Below are 18,304 nucleotides of genomic sequence, written 5' to 3'. Positions count from 1 at the left end.
ACTGGAGTTTCAGCTTTAGCATCATTCCTTCCAAAGAAATCCCAGGGCTGATCTCCTTCAGAATGGACTGGTTGGATCTCCTTGCAGTCCAAGGGACTCTCAAGAGTCTTCTCCAACACCACAGTTCAAAAGCATCAATTCTTCAGCGCTCAGCTTTCTTCACAGTCCAACTCTCACATCCATACATGACCACTGGGAAAACCATAGCCTTGACTAGCCGGACCTTTGTTGGCAAAGTAATGTCTCTGCTTTTGAATATGCTATCTAGGTTGGTCATAACTTTCCTTCCAAGGAGTAAGCGTCTTTTAATTTCATGGCTGCAGTCACCATCTGCAGTGATTTTGGAGCCTAAAAAAATAAAGTCTGACACTGTTTCCCCATCTATTTCCCATAACATGCTATAATTATCTTGAATCTTACAGATTCATGACATGTAGGGGTAGGTTGCTTTAAATTCAAATGTAGGGGTGGGTTCTATGTGTTTGTATCTTGTGCTGTTCAGTTTATAGATGATTAAAAATGTATACCAGGGAGCTCTTTGCTTCTCTTAAAAAAGTAGGAAAGTTTTAATTTTGTTTACTATTTATTTTTAGATTACAGTGGAATGTACATTCCTTGACTATATCATGGGAGGCTGCCAGCTGAATTTTACTGTGAGTAACACACTGGATTTTTCACAGTAGACTGTAACATGTGGCTTTTTCCCTCTATTTTACAGTGTTTTTTCTTTTACTGCCAAACTGACTTTGTGATGAAATGTACACAATCTGTTGAATATGGTCTCTGCAGAGAGTTTGTCTAGGTTGATCCAGAAGCTTTTGGCCTTGTCGATAATACTTTTTCCACCTGAAAAAAAAGCATTTGTGTATAAATCAGTGATTATCCTGCAGAAATTTAATTAATAAAAAACATTAATCAAATGTACCAAAAAGTCCTCTATGCCTAAAGTCATAGATATAATAATCTATGATTTAAGACGTCTAGAAAATTAGGACTAGCAGGTTGCTTCAGGCTGAGGCTGTAATTGTTTCATTGTCGTGAAAATACCTGTCGGCTCAGGGACTTGTTAGCAAATCAGAGCAGGCTCAGGGATGAGTGTTTCTGTGTCAGCATTCAGTGTGTGCATTTTCCTGGACAGCAAGCAAGGATGTCCCTGCCTTCCCTTGAGTAAGGACCACAATTGTCATTTGGCAGGTGGGAGTGGACTTCACTGGCTCCAATGGTGATCCGCGTTCTCCCAACTCCCTTCACTACATCAGCCCCAATGGTGTTAATGAGTATTTGACTGCAATCTGGTCTGTGGGACTGGTCATTCAGGACTACGATGCGTGAGTATGACTCCAGTGCATGACTCCCCAGAAACGGCAGTGTCTGGATCTTCTGCTGATTCTCTGATGTAGTTGATGGGATAACCGTGCTGGGGAGAAGTAACTTTCTCCTTAAAATTTCTCTTATCTTTTCTATTTTTCCCTTTGTGAACAGTCAGTGTTTACCTTTGGCCTCTAATCTCTGGCTGTGATTAGTTATAATGTATTATGCGTAGCGTCCTTCTCTAACAGCTGACTGTTGGCAAGGCTTTTGTTTCTTTGATCCGGTTTTCTTGGGGCTTACTCATTAGGGATAAGTTATTTCTGTGGTTGAAGTCCAGAAGACACATTTTGTAAACACTCATAGACACTAATTTTTAATGTCTATTTTCTAGGCGGTTGTTGTCAAATTAGTTTCTTAATGGTGATTTTCAGCAAGTGCTACACATACCTTGATATAATTGCTATGAAATACTTTGAATCGATTCTCAATGGATAGATTTTGAATAGATTAAAATAGGTCCTTCTGAAGGTGTACTAAACAATAGAAAAAAATCCACGTTATTAATTTTTTGTTCTGTATCTGTTAGGGTACAGTATACATTTTCACTTGTTTTTGTCTGTCATTTTATGATAAAAGTCCATACATGTTGATGGGATTTTTCGTTGATCTGTTATGCCATTTAGATGAAATTCTTAGACAAACAAGTTTAAGGCAAGGGCAGCAGTTCCAATATCAGCCTAATAGAATTTAAGACAAAACTCATTAAAGGCAATTGAAAAATTACTTTATAGACCCTTTGTTGTATAATCCAAAATGAAAATATAAGCATGGATATGGTTAGTAATACAGTATCAATGTATTTCAATTGAAAATAGCTAGAAATATGATAAAAATTTCAAAGAAACACAGTTGTAATGGGACTTAGATAAAAAAAAGTAGTAAATACAGGGTTACTTTTTCAGACTGCTTCTTGGAAGTCAAAACAAAAAGTTAACTAAAAAAAGCTTACCACATGAAAATTAAAAAAGCTCTTCAGTAGTTCTTAGATCAAAGAGGAAATCAGAGTGTAATAACAGACTGTCTAGAAATAAAGGGTAATGAGAAGGCTATGCATGGTCTCCAGCAACTTAGTTCCCCAGCCCACGGCAGTGAAAGCATCAAGTCCTAAATGCTGGACCACCAGGGAACTCCTCTTATTTCAGTTTTTTCTCTCTTTTTTTTAAAGCATCTCCAGGGACTTGAACCTATGCCCTCTGATTAAAAGTCTGATTACTCTACCAACTGAGGTACCCAGGCAGTACTCAGGCATCTTTATAAAGGAAGATTTCTGACACTTTTATTTTTTAAAAAAGAATTGAATATAAATGAACTAGCTTTTCAACAAAGTAAAATTCAAGGATAGAAAGAAAAATATACATACAGTAATAGTAGGAGATTCCATATACGTGTTAGCTGTTATATGTCAGGGAAAATTTTAAATCCTTTCTATATGATATTTATCTAGTCCTCATGCTTGGTTGTGAGAGAGGTGGTATCATCATCTTGATTTTACGGATGAGAAGCCTGAGGCAGGAAGGCTAAAATCACGTGTCCAGGGTCCCTCAGCGGGTAACGGCAGACACAGAACCACACCTGGGCTGTCTGGCTCCGGAAACTTGTCCTCACCACTTGGCTGTGCTCTGCTTCCTCCAAACACACAAAGTGATGACTTACACACACCAAGTTAATAAATTAAATGAAGAGATGATTCTTTGCAAGTTCAACAAAATTTAGGAAAACCTTTGTTGACACCGATCCCCAAGAAAAAGAGAAAACACATAGAATATTAGTAATGAGACAGAGATCATAAGCATAAATTCAGAAAAAAAATCATTAAACATTTGTATGTTATGTTTGGTAACATGTTATACTATTTCAGTGAAAAAATCTAGGTTGCAGGATGATTCTTTTAGAAAGCTACAAATTACCAAACTTGGCTCAAAGAGGCAGAGAACCTCCTCAGACCAGGAACTGGTCAAAGAGCTCTTCTCACAAAGGCACCAGCCAAGACAGCTTCATACATAAATGAGGAATGAATTCAAACCTGAGAGAATCAAGTGAAAAATGTTAGAAAGTAGTGAAAGTTCAAAATGTGGTTACATACAACATAAAATAAAAAATCAGCAATTTTTCATGAACTATCAAAAACCAGTTGAAGAAACTGGAGTGAATAAAAGATCACAGTTCATAATGCAATAAAAAATGAGAATAAATTTAGTCAAAGGTCTAAAGTGAGAGAAAACTACAGAATTATACCCAGGGACAAAGAAGGAAAGATACGCCATGATTCTAGATAGGCAGATGTCACAGTGATGAAAATAGAATGTTTCTCTCTGGATTATTCAGTTTTAATCAGAATTCCAGTGGAACCTTGACAAAATGATTCTTATAATTTTCTAGAGGGCAAAATGAATAAGAATAGCCAAGTTTTTCAGGAAAGAAAAAAGGAAATTTGTGCTTGTAGATATTAAAACTTGATATGTATACATATATGATTTATTTCCCTAGTGGTTCAAACAGTAAAGAATCTGCCTACAATGTGGGATACCCGGGTTCGATCCCTGAGTCAGGAAGATCCCCTGGAGAAGGGAACGGCTACCCACCCCATGGCTATTCTCTGTAGTATTCTTGTCTGGAGAATTCCATGGACAGAGGAGCCTGGTGGCTACAGCCCATGGAGTCACAGAGTCAGACACGACTGAGTAACTAACGCTTTCACTTTGGGCTTCCCTGGTGGCTCAGCTGGTAAAGAATCTGCCTGCAGTGTGGGAGACCTGGGTTCCATCCCTGGGTTGAGGAGACCCCTGGAGGAGGGCACCGCAACCCACTCCAGTATTCTGGCCTGGAGAATCCCGTGGACAGAGGAGCCTGGCGGGCTACAGTCCATGGGGTTGCAAAGAGTCGGATACGACTGAGTGACTAAGCACAGCACGGCAACATTATATATGTTTCCTGTGTACAATATTAAGTATATATTGACAGCATGGAACTATCACATGACCAGTAGAAACACGCAATCTTGAAATAGACCCAAGAATGTCTGTCAATTTAAGTATATGATAGAGATGGGGTTGTAACAACTGTCAAACTGCTCACGAACTGGATTTGAATCCCTAACTTGTGCTTGTATATGTTAGGATACTTCTGTACAGACTATGGATAGAACTGCAGAAATAGATACCCCAGCACACCGTGATTTTGACAAAATAGAGATTTGTGTCTCGTTCCTGTTGCACGTCTAGAGATAAGCAGTTCGGGGCCGACAGGGCCGTGCTGCCACTCAGAGCGTCCACCCTGGGTCTGAGTTCTCGTCCTCTCCAGCCAGTGGGAGGAAGACAAAGGGACTGAGGATGCATGTGCTTTCCCCAAGGGTGCGATTCAGAAGTGGCTGCAAAACCCTCCACTCACGCATCCGGCCAGAACCTCGCCCCCGACCACTGCCAGCACAGAGGCTGGGTCTGGAGAATGTGGTCACTGGGGCCCACGGGATCCAGGGTTGAAGGGGGAGAGATGGATGCTGGTGGATCCACATGAGCAGTTTCTGCTTCACATGCCACTCCCGATGAATTACACGTTTAATATCAAGATCAAGGCTTGGAAGTCCTAAGAGAACATATATGTGAATTGTCTATAATACTGCAGTGAGGACAGCCTTTAAGCAAGACAGAGAAGGCAACAATCATGAAATAAGTTTTGGGTGTTCGTCATTAACGTTAATAACTAGAAAACGGAAGCTCTTTTAAAGTCAAAGGCAGACTGTCAACTGGGAAACATATTGTAACATCTGTGACACAGGTTCTAGCCTTGGTGCAAAAAGAACCATTGAGAAGTAATATAAAAAAGAGTCCCGCTAGTAGAAATGTTAGTATCATCGTTACAGGGTTCTGCTATGGCCAGCCGCTGGTGTCTGTCCGTTGGGGGAGAATCTCCGTACAGTGGAACACTTGGCAGCCACTCTCATGATATTGTATATTCTGTCCAAATTATCTCTAAGCCCTTGGGTCAAATATTCATATATTTTGCTGCAGAAATGGAGAGTTTTATGATGTGTAGCATTTGTACCATATTTCTGTGGCCAAACGTACGATATCTTATTCATATTAAGTAGTATAAATAAATACAGGCTATAAATAACCTCTTGTCAGTTGAGGTCACGTTTTGCTGCCAAATGACTATTTTTTGGTAGACAAATGAAAAACTTGTGCTTTTTAAAGCTTTATTAATTTATTTACATATTTATTTAGTGAAATGATAAACGATACATCAGTAGAGGTGTGTTAAGTGTTAATTGCTCAGTTGTGTCCGACTCTTTGCCACCCCATGGACAGTAGCCCACCAGGCTCCTCTGTCCATGGAATTTTCCAGGCAAGAATACTGGAGTGGATTGCCATTTCCTCCTCTAGAGGATCTTCCCGACCCAGTGATGGAACCCAGGTGTCCTGCATTGCAGGCAGATTCTTTACTGTCTGAGTCATAAAGTCCATATTAATAAATTCGTATAGAAAGACTTTAAATTCTTTCAATGCACAGAAAAATATTTAGGATGAGAGTTTCCAAATATTAACATTAGTTCTAGTCTTTATTTTTAGATTTTTCTAATATTTTGAATGTTTTAAAAGTAAGCTCATATTGTCTTATTATGAGTAAAGAGACAAATGACCTTTTGCTTTTTTCAAATTTTCCTTTTAGTGATAAGATGTTTCCAGCTTTCGGCTTTGGAGCGCAGGTCCCACCTCAGTGGCAGGTAGGAAGAGCTCATTGTGAAGGTTTGCCTCCTGGCAAAGCAAAACAAGCCTCATCAGTCCTTCTTTCATCTTTTGGCAGGTTTCTCATGAATTTCCAATAAACTTTAATCCATCCAATCCCTACTGTAATGGTAAGTTAAAAATCAACGTGAATTTTTAAACTGAAAGGCTTACTAAGTCTTTGTCAGTTGTTTTTTCCTCTATGATTGAAAGCTACTCAGATTTCCTTTCTAATATATTTTTGATATATATATATATCTAATATATATATATCTAATATAATATATTATATATTATTATATAATATAATATATATCTAATATAATAGAATAATATATAATATATATTTTGTGATATATTAAATTTCCTATCACGTAAAGTAGAATTTTACACCAAGTTGGTGGTTAGTGTAGTAAGAAGGCAAATCACTATGATAATGATGAAGACTGCTAGCTAAATTCTTCTACCTTAAGAGGTCTAATAGAATAAAAGATTTCTCAGTCTTGATGGTAGATCAGTAAGAGTGATCATTTTATATTCACATATAAGTTGATTTAAAAATAAACCTTCAATAAAATGAATCATTTAATATGCAGGTGTTTTTCTCAGATTAACAGTTAACTTTCTATGAAGAAAGTGTCCAGCAGCTAATTCCTTGTTACACAGGTTCTGTAAGGAGGTGGATGTAGGCTAAAGAAGCACAGAATTAAGCTCTGGGAGTAGCTTTCCTTTGTGTGGAAAACAGGCATGGATATTGCTGTCATTCCACTTTTCTGTTTATCCCTCAAATATCCCAGTGCCTCTTCCTTTTTACCATATTGCTGCTGCTGCTGCTAAGTCGCTTCAGTCGTGTCCGACTCTGTGCGACCCCATAGACGGCAGCCAACCAGGCTCCTCCATCCCTGGGATTCTCCAGGCAAGAATACTGGAGTGGGTTGTCATTTCTTTCTCCATTTTACCATATTGAGCAATGCCAAATCTCCCACAAAATTAATATAAAACTAAACAGTTTGGAGGAGGGAAAGAGGTGGGGGCAGAGGCATACAAGTGTAGACCCTAAGCTAATTTTCTGCAAAGTGTCCTTTTAACAGTTGCAAAATATATAGATTTCTAATAGAAGATGATGTCCTTCCCTCCTCCTCTTATGATATTCATAAAGTAGAAGAGCATGAATATTTTGTTGGGAGTAGTTTGTATTAGGATTTTCTCCTTTTTTGCAAAACTCTTTTCTCATCCTTTATGCACGTTCAGCGGCTTTGGTTGTGGCCTTTTATATCCCTAGCCATATGAAACTGGGAATATTTTTCTTTTTTTGTATTTGGCAATGGTTAATTGGATATGATACCAACACAGGCAACAAAAGAAAAAATAGATACATTAGACTAAAATTTAAAACTTCTGTAAATCAAAGGACACTGTCAAAAGAGTGAAAAGTCAGCTCATAGAATGGGCATTGTCACTTCATACCCACAATAAATAGCCATTATTTCTTTTTTTTTTTTCAGTAATTTTTTCTTTTTAAAAAATGTGCTTCATGCTTATGATGAAATTGGAACAGTTTTTAGAATTTGTTGTAATTAGATTTTGTTTTGCAAGTAAATATGGATGACAGATCGTAGGATGATTCGTTTTAGAAGTTCATCCACTCTGAGTAATAAGAGCCTGTCTGTGGGCTGTCACGATGTGCAGCTTTTCTGCTTTCGGTTTAGTCTGGACAAAAGAAAGGATCGTTTTGGTTTCAGACAAAGGAAATGTCACATAGAAAACAATACAACTTTATTTTAAGACAAGGAAGTTTAATCCTCTTCTCTTAATTAGTCATTGAATTTAGTTGCCCATAAAAAAACATGTCTCAGTTGTTCCTTTAATGCAATGGAAAGATACTAGCATAATTCAGTTTTAGTTGAGGAATTGAAGGCTGTTGATATTTATGAAAACATTTAATAGCTTGTATACCTTATTGAAAAGCAAGCTAGATGATAGAAATGGAAGAAAATATTACTGTTGCTTTGGTTATGGGTTCAATTTTTCTATAGCATATATCATTACAGAAAGATCCTGCTGCTGGCTTATGTTAATACTATTTTTGTTACTACTGGATTGACTAACCACTAGTTACAGCCTCACCTTATGCCTGTAAAATCATCTCTCTGTATGAATTAGTTACATTCTCAAAGGTGGTTCATAAGACCACTTATTCTTAAATTCAAAGTGCCTAAGGAGTCTGTTGGCACTCATTTTAAGTGGAGAAAGTTGATCTCGTTAAGCTTTAAACCAAATATACGCTGCTCCTCCTTATTAATCTACGTTCTACGGGAAATTTTAAAAGCAGGACACCTGTTTTGGTTGACATTAAAAAGTCTTTTCAGATTTTCTTGATACTCTCAGCAAAGTACTATGGGGGAATTACTATAGGCTTTCTAGTCTCTTACCTACATCCCAGACACTCTTGTGTATTAAGGGCAGATTCATCAGCAGTGCCTTAATCAGGAATGCTGTTCAGCTCTTGATAGGCTGTCTGCGGTAATCAACATTCTCCAACTGTCAGTAATTTGTAATGACAATGATTTATGTCTCGATCACTTGACAAATCACTCGACTCTTGGCTAGACCGCTGCACTCCCCTGTTCCTTCTCATTCTGGGTCTCAGGCAGTCTGGAATACGCTGTTCCCATAGCAGGGCGGAAAAGCAAGACAGCTGGCAAAAACCGGCAGTAAAGATTCTTGAAACATCTGCTTAGACTTGGCTGTCACGTCCGATCACTTGCACTGGGCGAAGCTACCCTGCAGGCCTAAGCCGCAGCCCACAAAGACACACTTGAGTGTTTCTGCAGCAAAATGTGATAAACAACCTGGAAGTGAATACTTGCAATTAGTGCAGTCCACTATACCACGCTTCATCTCTAAGTTATCCAATAAACCCTTGGCTAGAATTGACATTAAGTTCACAGCTGTCTGACATTTTTGTAGACCCTCTGGTCATATGTGCAAAGGTTTCCCATTTTTATCAGTTACTTTTTCGTACCTTGTCATCAGTTGTATGTTGCAGCATCTTTCGCATGGTTCTTTTTCCGTCAGAGTCTCATTCTCAAAACATATCAAAATTAAACAGTATAACAACCCTACTGAAGACTAATGAATAATTTGACTGAGGTGAAAACAAATGCCTTCTACTGGGGGAGAGTAAAGTTTATAGGTTTTTTTTGTGTGTGTGATGGAGCATCGCTATGGAGCTTTGTAATATATACCTTAGAGAACTCCTAAATATGGAACTTTTGACTCTTTAAAGCACTGTATGTTAGTATATAAATTAAACCAGCCACTATGGTGAAAAGTAGACAATTAAATTGTGCTTGACAATTTTTAATCCTGCTTTTTTTTTTTTAAATCTAGGAGTCCAAGGCATTGTAGAGGCATATCGGGCCTGCCTTCCTCAGATAAAACTCTATGGACCGACTAACTTTTCTCCAATCATAAACCACGTGGCCAGGTTTGCCGCTGCAGCCACACAGCAACGGACAGCCTCTGTGAGTGCCCTGTTGCCAGGGGCAGGGAGGACATGGGCTGGTAGTTGGCCCCAGTGCCCTTTTCCTGCTTATTTGGTCTGTCGAGATGCAAACACAGGGCATGAAGCAATGATGTGTCCTCCTTGGTTTGGGAGTAACATCTGTTAAATCGGTGATCGTTAAAAACAAGAGAACAGCAAAACAACCTTTATACTTAATGAGTTTGTTTTCTGTCTTTTGAAATAATTTTCCTGGGTAGGTTCTGGAAAAAAAAATTTTTTTTGAGTAGATTTAGCAAGTTAAGGCTTGAGGAGACTTACCACTTCGGTTGCTGTTGCAAAATGCCTGTTCGACCCTGGAGAACGAACCTCATTCAGCTTCATATCTTCAGAAATGAGTCAGGGATAACTGCCTCATACAGTTATTGAAAGAAGTGTGAGGAGATAAACCATAAACACCCAGCACATGATAGCTTCTATTATAATTCTGCTTTCCATTCCAGACGTAGATGACCCAAAAGATGGAGTCGCAACTTTATGTCCCATGGTATCACTCTCTAAAATGATTCAGCAGAGATGGCAGGATTGAGAGAAAGATTCCCTTCTGCCCCTCCCTGAACCATATCCACTTATTCAAAAGCATATTTTAGCTTGATAAACAATTCTACTTCCATATTTGATCTTTTAAGAATGTAGTTGTTGCCAGTTGCTCCCTTGACAGGTACTTTGACATATCCAACCCTCCAGTTCAATCAAAATGTTTCTGTGCTAACTGAAAGTTTCATCTTGCTTCTGCGTATTTTTGCCAACCTTCTTCTGTGGTCTGTTGCACTTTTAATTAACCTACAGTTTTCGTATCAGTTAATTTCCTTGTCATCAGAGAATCTTGGAAAATTTCATATAGATGGTATCCTGGGTAGAGACTGACAAGGAAAATGAGCGACGAAATGACTCATCAGGCGGGAGATGTCATTAACTGTTGCTTTTATTCTTGGGGAGCTCAGCTCGCTCAGCGGACATCATTGTCTTTTTTTGGCAGCAATACTTTGTGCTCCTGATCATTACTGATGGCGTGATCACAGACCTCGATGAGACCAGACAGGCGATTGTTAATGCTGCCAAGCTGCCTATGTCCATCATCATTGTCGGCGTTGGAGGCGCGGACTTCGGCGCCATGGAGTTCCTAGATGGCGACGGCGGAAGCCTCCGCTCCCCGACCGGCGAAGAAGCCGTCAGGGATATTGTCCAGTTTGTGCCTTTCAGGCAGTTCCAGAACGTGAGTACCACGCCTCCCTGCCCCTCATGCGCTCCAAGGTGTTTGAACAGACTCTGCCTGTCCGTAGCGGGGCAGTTAAGAGTAGATGTCCGGAGTCGCCATGCATATATGCTGAGTTGTGTCCCACTCTTGGCAACCCCATGGTCTGCAGCTCACCAGGCTCTTCTGTCCCTGAGACTCTTCAGGCAAGAAGACTGGAGTGGGTAGCCTTTTCCTCCTCCAGGGGATCTTCCTGACCCAGGGATCAGACCCAGGTCTCCTGCAGATTCTTCAATACTGAGCTAGTAGAGTGTGTGAATTTTCCATTTGAAGAACCTTGATTAGATTTGGCTGTTTTTTTTCAAGGTTGTATTCTTGTGTACCTCTTATAGTCCCTATGATAAATTATTTAAAACGATGTTGTTGTGACTGCTGTTTTAAAATATATTTTATCTTTACAAATGTAACAAGAGAAAAACTATGTAAGTATATGATGAATTTACCAAACTAAAGTTGATTTGATGAAAAACCTCTGAGGAGACTGTTTTACCCAGATTACTCTAATGGTAACATCTTGTAAAACTATGGTCCAGAATCATAACCAGGATATTGACGATACAATCAAGGTCCATCACAGCAGGCTTCCTCACGTAGCCCTTTTACAATCACACCACTTCCCGGCCACCTTCGCTCCCTCCTTAACCCCTGGCAACCACCAGTCTGGCTTCATTTCTATGTTTTTGCCATTTCAAGAATGTTATATAAATCACATAGTATATAACCTCGACATTGTCTTTTTTCCCACTCAGCTTAATTCTCTTAAGAGTCTTCCCACTTGTTGAATATATTCCTTTTTTATTGCTGAGTAGTATTCCATGGTATGGGTATACCAGTTTAACCATTCACCCGTTAAAGGACATCTTCAATTGTCTCCAGTTCTCATCTGTCATACACAAAGCTGCTGAAAACATTCACGAGCAGGCTGTTGTGTGCACATAAGTTTTTATTTTTCTGGGATAAATACCCATAAGTGCAGTTGCTGAGTTGTATGGTTGTTGCATTTTAGTCATTAAAGAAGCTTCTGAACTTTTCTGGCATAATTGTGTCCTTTTACACTCCCACCAGCCAGGGTGTGCCTGGGAGTGGATGGAGGGGAATGAGCTGGGTGTGTATGCAGAAGGTGGCAATGTTAGGGATCTTTGTGATAATGAAGCTGTTCTGTGTCTTGATTGTGATGGTGGTTATACAGATAGACCCCGATGAGAAAATGACATATAACTGTGTACACACAGACTGGTGAAATCTGAATATGACAAAAATGTCATATAATGTAAATCATGTCATTTACATAATTATGTAAAATCATGTCATAGCTTTACGTTCCCACCAGCCAGTGTATGAGTGGGAGTGGGTGGAGGGGAATGAGGTGGGTGTATATTAAAAAAGGTGGCAGCATTAGGGGTCTTTGTGATGGTGAAACTGTTCTGCATCTTGATTGTGACAGTGGTTATACAGATATGCTGCTGCTGCTGCTAAGTTGCTTCAGTCGTGTCCAACTCTGTGCGACACCATAGACGGCAGCCCACCAGGCTCCCCCATCCCTGGGATTCTCCAGGCAAGAACATTGGAGTGGGTTGCCATTTCCTTCTCCTATGCAGGAAAGTGAAAAGTGAAAGTGAAGTTGCTCAGTCGTGTCTGACTCTTAGCGACCCCATGGACTACAGCCTACCAGGCTCTTCCATCCATGGGATTTTCCAGGCAAGAGTACTGGAGTGGGGTGCCGTTGCTTTCTCCCTACACAGATGTACCCCCATGATAAAATTACATATAACTGTATACACACAGGCACACACACACACACACAAATGAGTACATGTAAAACTGGTGAAATCTGAATAAGTTGTGAGAACCGTACCAATGCTGGCTTCCTAGTTTTGTTATTGTCCTATAGTTATAAAAGATGCTACCTTTGGGGGAAACTGGGTAATGGGTACATGGGAGCTCTCTGCACTATTTGTAATTATTTCAAAATAAAAAGTTAAAAAAATTAATACCCAGAGAATGAAAGACCCACATTTAAAAGTTGAAAAGCAAAAGAACCAACATCATTAAATGCCAAAATGCAGGCACCAAAAAAGGACTTGTTAAATGTGAACATACTAAAGCGTTCCCGAGTAACGGTTTGTTGTGTGTTTCGTGGCCTATTCTCGAGACAAGATACAAGCCTAGAAATTGGGAACTAACTGCTTTTTCCTGGTGGGGGAGGAGTTCTTAGTCTTTTATCAAAATCCCAGTTAAAACTTGGTTGCTAATAAAATTGCTTTGATTTCATCTGTTCACAAGGCTCCAAAAGAAGCACTTGCTCAGAGCGTCTTGGCGGAGGTCCCCCAGCAGGTGGTGGGCTACTTCAACACGTACAAACTCCTTCCTCCCAAGAACCCGGCTACGAAATGAGAGGCGCTCTGGTCGTCCGAGCAGAATTCTTTTGTGCTGTGTGGAGCAACAGATTTCTCACCATCTCAAATCGTGAATCTGTCATTTTACACCCTTCTCAGAAACCCTACGATTTACAATGCAAACCTAGCTCTCTCTGGAGTATGTCTATTTAAAGCATTCTTTTTATACTTTTTTTGGAGGAGAGCGCTAACTTAGGCTTTGCCCAATCAACCCAGTGATTGCCAGTCATTGCAGTAATTGCGGTGAGGCTGTTTGGATTAGGAGCCGGTGTGAGAAAAGTACACGTTCTTGTGGTTGTTTACTTTCATATGATGAAAATGCTGTTTTTGAATGTTTGTCAATAGAAAGAATGGGAAATTGTTGGAATGATGCAATTTACAGGTTGCTGTGCTTTGCTTAGGCGATATATGTATTATAAGCTGATGTCCACACCAGATGACCAGAGTTTCTTAAATTAGATGATACTGAATTTGTATCTAGAACTATATTTTATGCTTTTCCGTGGGATAAAACTACCTTCACTTGTGCTTGAGTTTTGCTGCAACTTAGACATGCACAGTTCAAAACAGAATGCATCCTCAGAAGACTTCATAAGAAGTCCCAAATTAGAAAGGAAGACACATACATATTCAGTTCTTAAAGCTGTAAAATCAACAAGTAGAAGGAACTTCCTGTAAGCCATTTTATTTGCCTTCCTGGATCTTTCATTTTCACTATTTAATATTGTAAATGTGGTCAGATTTGACCTTTTCATTGATTGTATGTGACACTCGGGATTCTGTATGTGCATTAATGATAGCTTGTCCTAGACTCAGCATTATTAGATGATTTCAACTGGAGTTTGTTAAAATGGGTAGGACTGGGTTTGTCCAGGAAAAGCTATAAGGACCAAACATATAAGGGGAAATTCGGAATTGCACTTTGTTAGTTAATGAAAGACATTACTTATTAAAAAAGGCAAGCTTTATATTTTCCTTTATATCTTCCAAGGTCACATACATTGATTTCTACATTTATATAGATTCATTTAGGTATTTTCTCCTTTTTTTGTTAAAGTGATTTTTTACTCTGATTTTTTAAAACTCATGATAATGGTTATTAATCAAAATCCTATTTTACATTTTAATACCATGCTGCTTCCTAAGCCCAAAATGTATGGTATTAAGCAAAAACCTACTATAACTTAAAAAAAAAAAATCCAGCTGCTGCACAGGATAGAATGGACTTTCCATGCTTTTTTTTTTTTTTAGTATATTTTTTTTTCCTGATGTTTACACTTTGGAATATAATCCTTAGCAAACATTACCTTTTCAGAATGGATTAAGGTTTTACTGAGGACCTGTGTGCCAGGTACCACACATGTCTGTGTGCTGGCCGGTCATGAAGTAACATCTGGTTATTGAGGACTGCATGTTGGTCACGGATCCGTATGGGATGCACCTTGTGCTGTGCTGACGTGCCTTCCAGGGTTACTGAAAATGTGCCACCGCGCGGGTCTTTTGTCCCCTGAAATATTTGAAGGAAGCGAGCCCTCAGCCATGAACAGCTTTTGGCTTCTCGGAAGCCGCTCGTTGTCCAGGTCAGGCTGAGAGGGGCTCTGCTGACCATCGTGGGTGCCTGCCCCCGGCGAGCAGAGAGGGCGTCTGCTGACCATCGTGGGTGCCCGCCCCCGGCGAGCGATTAACACTTTCCACTCAGCTAGCTGGCCTCTGGATGTGCGTTGTTAACCTGAAGGTACTTATTAACTAGTCGTCTGTTACCCTATAGTATGACTTATGAGATGACAAGTTATCTTGACGTCCGTCAGGAGAGGAATGAACTGCTGACTCTCCCAGGAGTTTGCAGCCTCTGTGTCTAAGATGCCCTGCTTTCAGTTCTTTTTGGTGCTGGGGAACAGCATATATAGTTTGCTTTGGTTTTCAGAATTTTCTTTTGTAAACATACGCGGCCTTTAAAAGAAACGATTTGCATGTGATCTTGGTATACTGCAAGACAGAAGTAGAGGTTCTAGTGTGAAGCTGAGGTCCAGGGGTCACCGGGCCCCCTCCTCAGTCTCCTGAGCCCCATCCTGGCGGCACTGGGGCCGCCTGCAGGGCACCTGGGCACCGCTGGTCAGAAGCATTCATTGCTTTCATCGGCCAAACCAGTGTCCTGTCACCACTGTCATTGATTTGGTCTTCATAATTTTATATTCTGATTTTAACCAGAATTGTTCTCTTTTGAAAATTAATTTTGTATTATGCATTCTTGATTTGGTTCATCAGTAGGTGCTATTATTCATAAGACCTGTGATTCCAGTAGATTAGGGGAATTGATACCTTTTTGCAGTTTTGAATAAAAGTGTTGATAATTTCTAAATTATCATTTATAAAATTCTTAGAGCTTCAACATTTTGCGTCATCACAGGCTGATTTAGTATTGTTTTGTATTAAAATAGTCCTTTTCCCTTTCGTGCTACCATTCATTCCGTGCCATTAGTCCTTAAAATGCATTTAAAGAAAAAATAGCCAAGTTGACTGTTACACCTCATCCAAACAGACACATCACAAACACATGAGGGCGACAGTGCCTGGGATGGACGCGGTACTTCTCAGTCTGCCTGTTCTGAGAGAAGAGCAATTAGCATGGCCACGTCACCTTGTGCTTGAAGTGGAAAACTTTAAGATCGGAAAAATTTAAAGTCAGATCAGGGATTTACAGCTGTCTACTTTGGTAGTGCCTTAGGCAGCCTTTCCAGAGTAAATTCAGGGCCCCCTTGTTGCCTATGCCTTATTTAACATACTTTGCCTTATTAATTGTGTAAATTTTCTGGAAAATCATCTTCAATAAAATTTCTCCTAGTCTCTTTATATGTGTGGTTGGTAGTCATGGAAGTGACACATATGGTAAACCAGAAGCTTGGTTGAGATTTCGAGAGACTGTTTTGTGGTTTTATGTCATATTTGATAATAAGTGTGTAAGTTACTAATATATGAATTGATGTTAAGTATATCTTCCATTTGGATAAAGTCATTTCTTGATGTGTTACAATAGTACCTTGTTTTTATTTTTGTTCTTTCTTCAAATGATATTGGTCAAAAAGTTAGAAATAAAGTTAGTGCTTTAATCAGCCTGTATTCTGTGTTTTTCTGAATTAAACAGTTTGGGGGGTTTATTCTTTTATGGGATGTAATCACTTAAAGATATTGAATGTATTCAAGGTATTTTTCAGGGTACAGTAAGGGAAAGGTTCTCAGCTTAACTAGGGTGCTCACATGAGAACTGTGCCCTCCTATTTTATCGGTTGTTGGGCAGGACAGTATATTCACCTAACTTTTTCTTCTAAGTTGCTTCTATCGTGTTGCAGTATTGGGCAAGGTCTTGGGGGAACAGTGTGACCTCAGAAGCCAAAGTTGCCGCCTTCATGGAAATAATGGACCGGAAGAGAGAGGAAAGACTAAGTAATTGTAGGGACATGAGGTCAGGGGGAGACCCGACCCACCTACTGCCAAGGAGCACTTTTCCCAGGATGTGCACCCCCATTCAAGTCGAGACCTGAACCCTCACTGGACGACGAACGCTCAAAGCGTTTATGAAGGTATCGTATCAACAGCAACTATGGAGTTGAATGTTTGGGGAATGGGAAGAATTTAAGTTTGCTGGAATGCAAAGTGCGAGAGGGAGAATGTGAGAGAAGAGGGGAGAGAGGAGACGGGGTGGCGGGTGGCTTTGCATCCTGTCCAGCCCCCGGGGGCATTCAAGGGCGTCCCTGCTTAGGCTAAAAGGAATGGGATGCCACCGAATGGACTTAGCAGCTCTGATGTGATCCAAGTCAGGTTTTTGAAAAACAGAAGGGCCTTACGTTAGGGGGGTAGGAGGGACCCCATTGCCAAAGTTGCTGTGGCCACAGTGGCCTTGGTGAAGCCCTGATGGAATAGGTGGTGGTCACCTTATGGCAAAGACTCTGCTGTTTGGTTACCCACTTGCCAAGTTCGGATTCTAGGTCAGTTTCTGAATTCTAGACTTTTTCTGCCACAGCCCTGCCTCCACACTGAATCATCTATCGATTAGCCCCATGTCAGTTCTTTCATGGCTCCAATGCTGACTCACACCTGATAATGGCACAGAGTCCCAGCATTGCCAAAGCCTTCTCATCTGTCACCCTTGTAGCAAGACCAGCACCCTCGTCATTTGTCATTGAGCGTTCTCAGGTGGCTCAGTGGTGAAAGAATCTGCCTGCCAATGCAGGAGATGCGGGTTCAATCCTGAGGTCCAGCAGACCCTTTGGAGGAGGAAATGGCAACCTGTTCCAGGATTCTTGCTTGGAGAATCCCATGGACGGAGGAGCCTGGTGGACCACAGTCTATGGGGCCGCAAAGAGCAGGACAGGACTGAGCGACTGAGCACACGGCTGTTTGGCCAACTTCTCCAGAATACTCTCAAGAGGTTGCAGTGTCCTTGAAGAGTTATACTTTGTCTTGGCTATTGATCTTCTCACTAAAAGGAAATGATCAGGAAGCAAATATCATTATAAGCAGAACTGTGACCTCTTATAATAGGTAAATGAGAGCCCTAGTATCTTTGATTTTTTCATAAACTCACAGCGTGCCAGGTTTCACAACAGCACTTGGTCATCTAGGACTGGACGCAAGAATCTTGGGTTGGGGAGCTCCAGAGAGTTCACAGAGAGAAGACTGAGTGTAATAGGATTAGTCTTCAGCCACGTCTTCCAGCCAGTAAAAATTATTTGCTTGTTTTTGAATAAATATTGAATAGTTAAGTGAAACTTGCTGAGTCATCTCTGACTCTTTAGGATCCCATGGACTACACTGTCCATGGAATTCTCCAGTCTAGAAAGTCCAGAATACTGGAGTGGGTAGCCTTTCTCTTCTCCAGGGGATCTTCTCAACCCAGGGATTGAACCCAGGTCTCCCGCATGGCAGGCAGATTCTTTACCAGCTAAACCACCAGGGAAGCCCAAGAATACTGGAGTGGGTAGCCTTTCCCTTCTCC

At 40.4% G+C, this 18,304-nt stretch overlaps 1 protein-coding gene across 1 annotated transcript in view; it reads left to right on the top strand.

The window, feature by feature from the left end:
- CPNE3 (copine III) overlaps positions 1-16,421 on the top strand; it is a 48,431-nt gene extending 32,010 nt beyond the window's left edge. The window contains exons 10-16 of the mRNA XM_010862167.1: positions 594-653; positions 1,195-1,328; positions 6,040-6,094; positions 6,175-6,226; positions 9,489-9,622; positions 10,640-10,876; positions 13,199-16,421. Of these exons, the coding sequence (XP_010860469.1) occupies positions 594-653; positions 1,195-1,328; positions 6,040-6,094; positions 6,175-6,226; positions 9,489-9,622; positions 10,640-10,876; positions 13,199-13,309 (783 nt within the window). The 3' untranslated portion in view covers positions 13,310-16,421. The remainder of the gene's footprint in view (positions 1-593; positions 654-1,194; positions 1,329-6,039; positions 6,095-6,174; positions 6,227-9,488; positions 9,623-10,639; positions 10,877-13,198) is intronic.
- Positions 16,422-18,304: the final 1,883 nt, after the last annotated feature.

Source organism: Bison bison, unplaced genomic scaffold (genome assembly GCF_000754665.1).
Source record: "Bison bison bison isolate TAMUID 2011002044 unplaced genomic scaffold, Bison_UMD1.0 scf7180017858048, whole genome shotgun sequence".
Lineage (NCBI taxonomy): Eukaryota > Metazoa > Chordata > Mammalia > Artiodactyla > Bovidae > Bison > Bison bison.
Note: the sequence above shows the minus strand (reverse complement) of the source record. Positions and strands in the feature narration are given on the sequence as shown.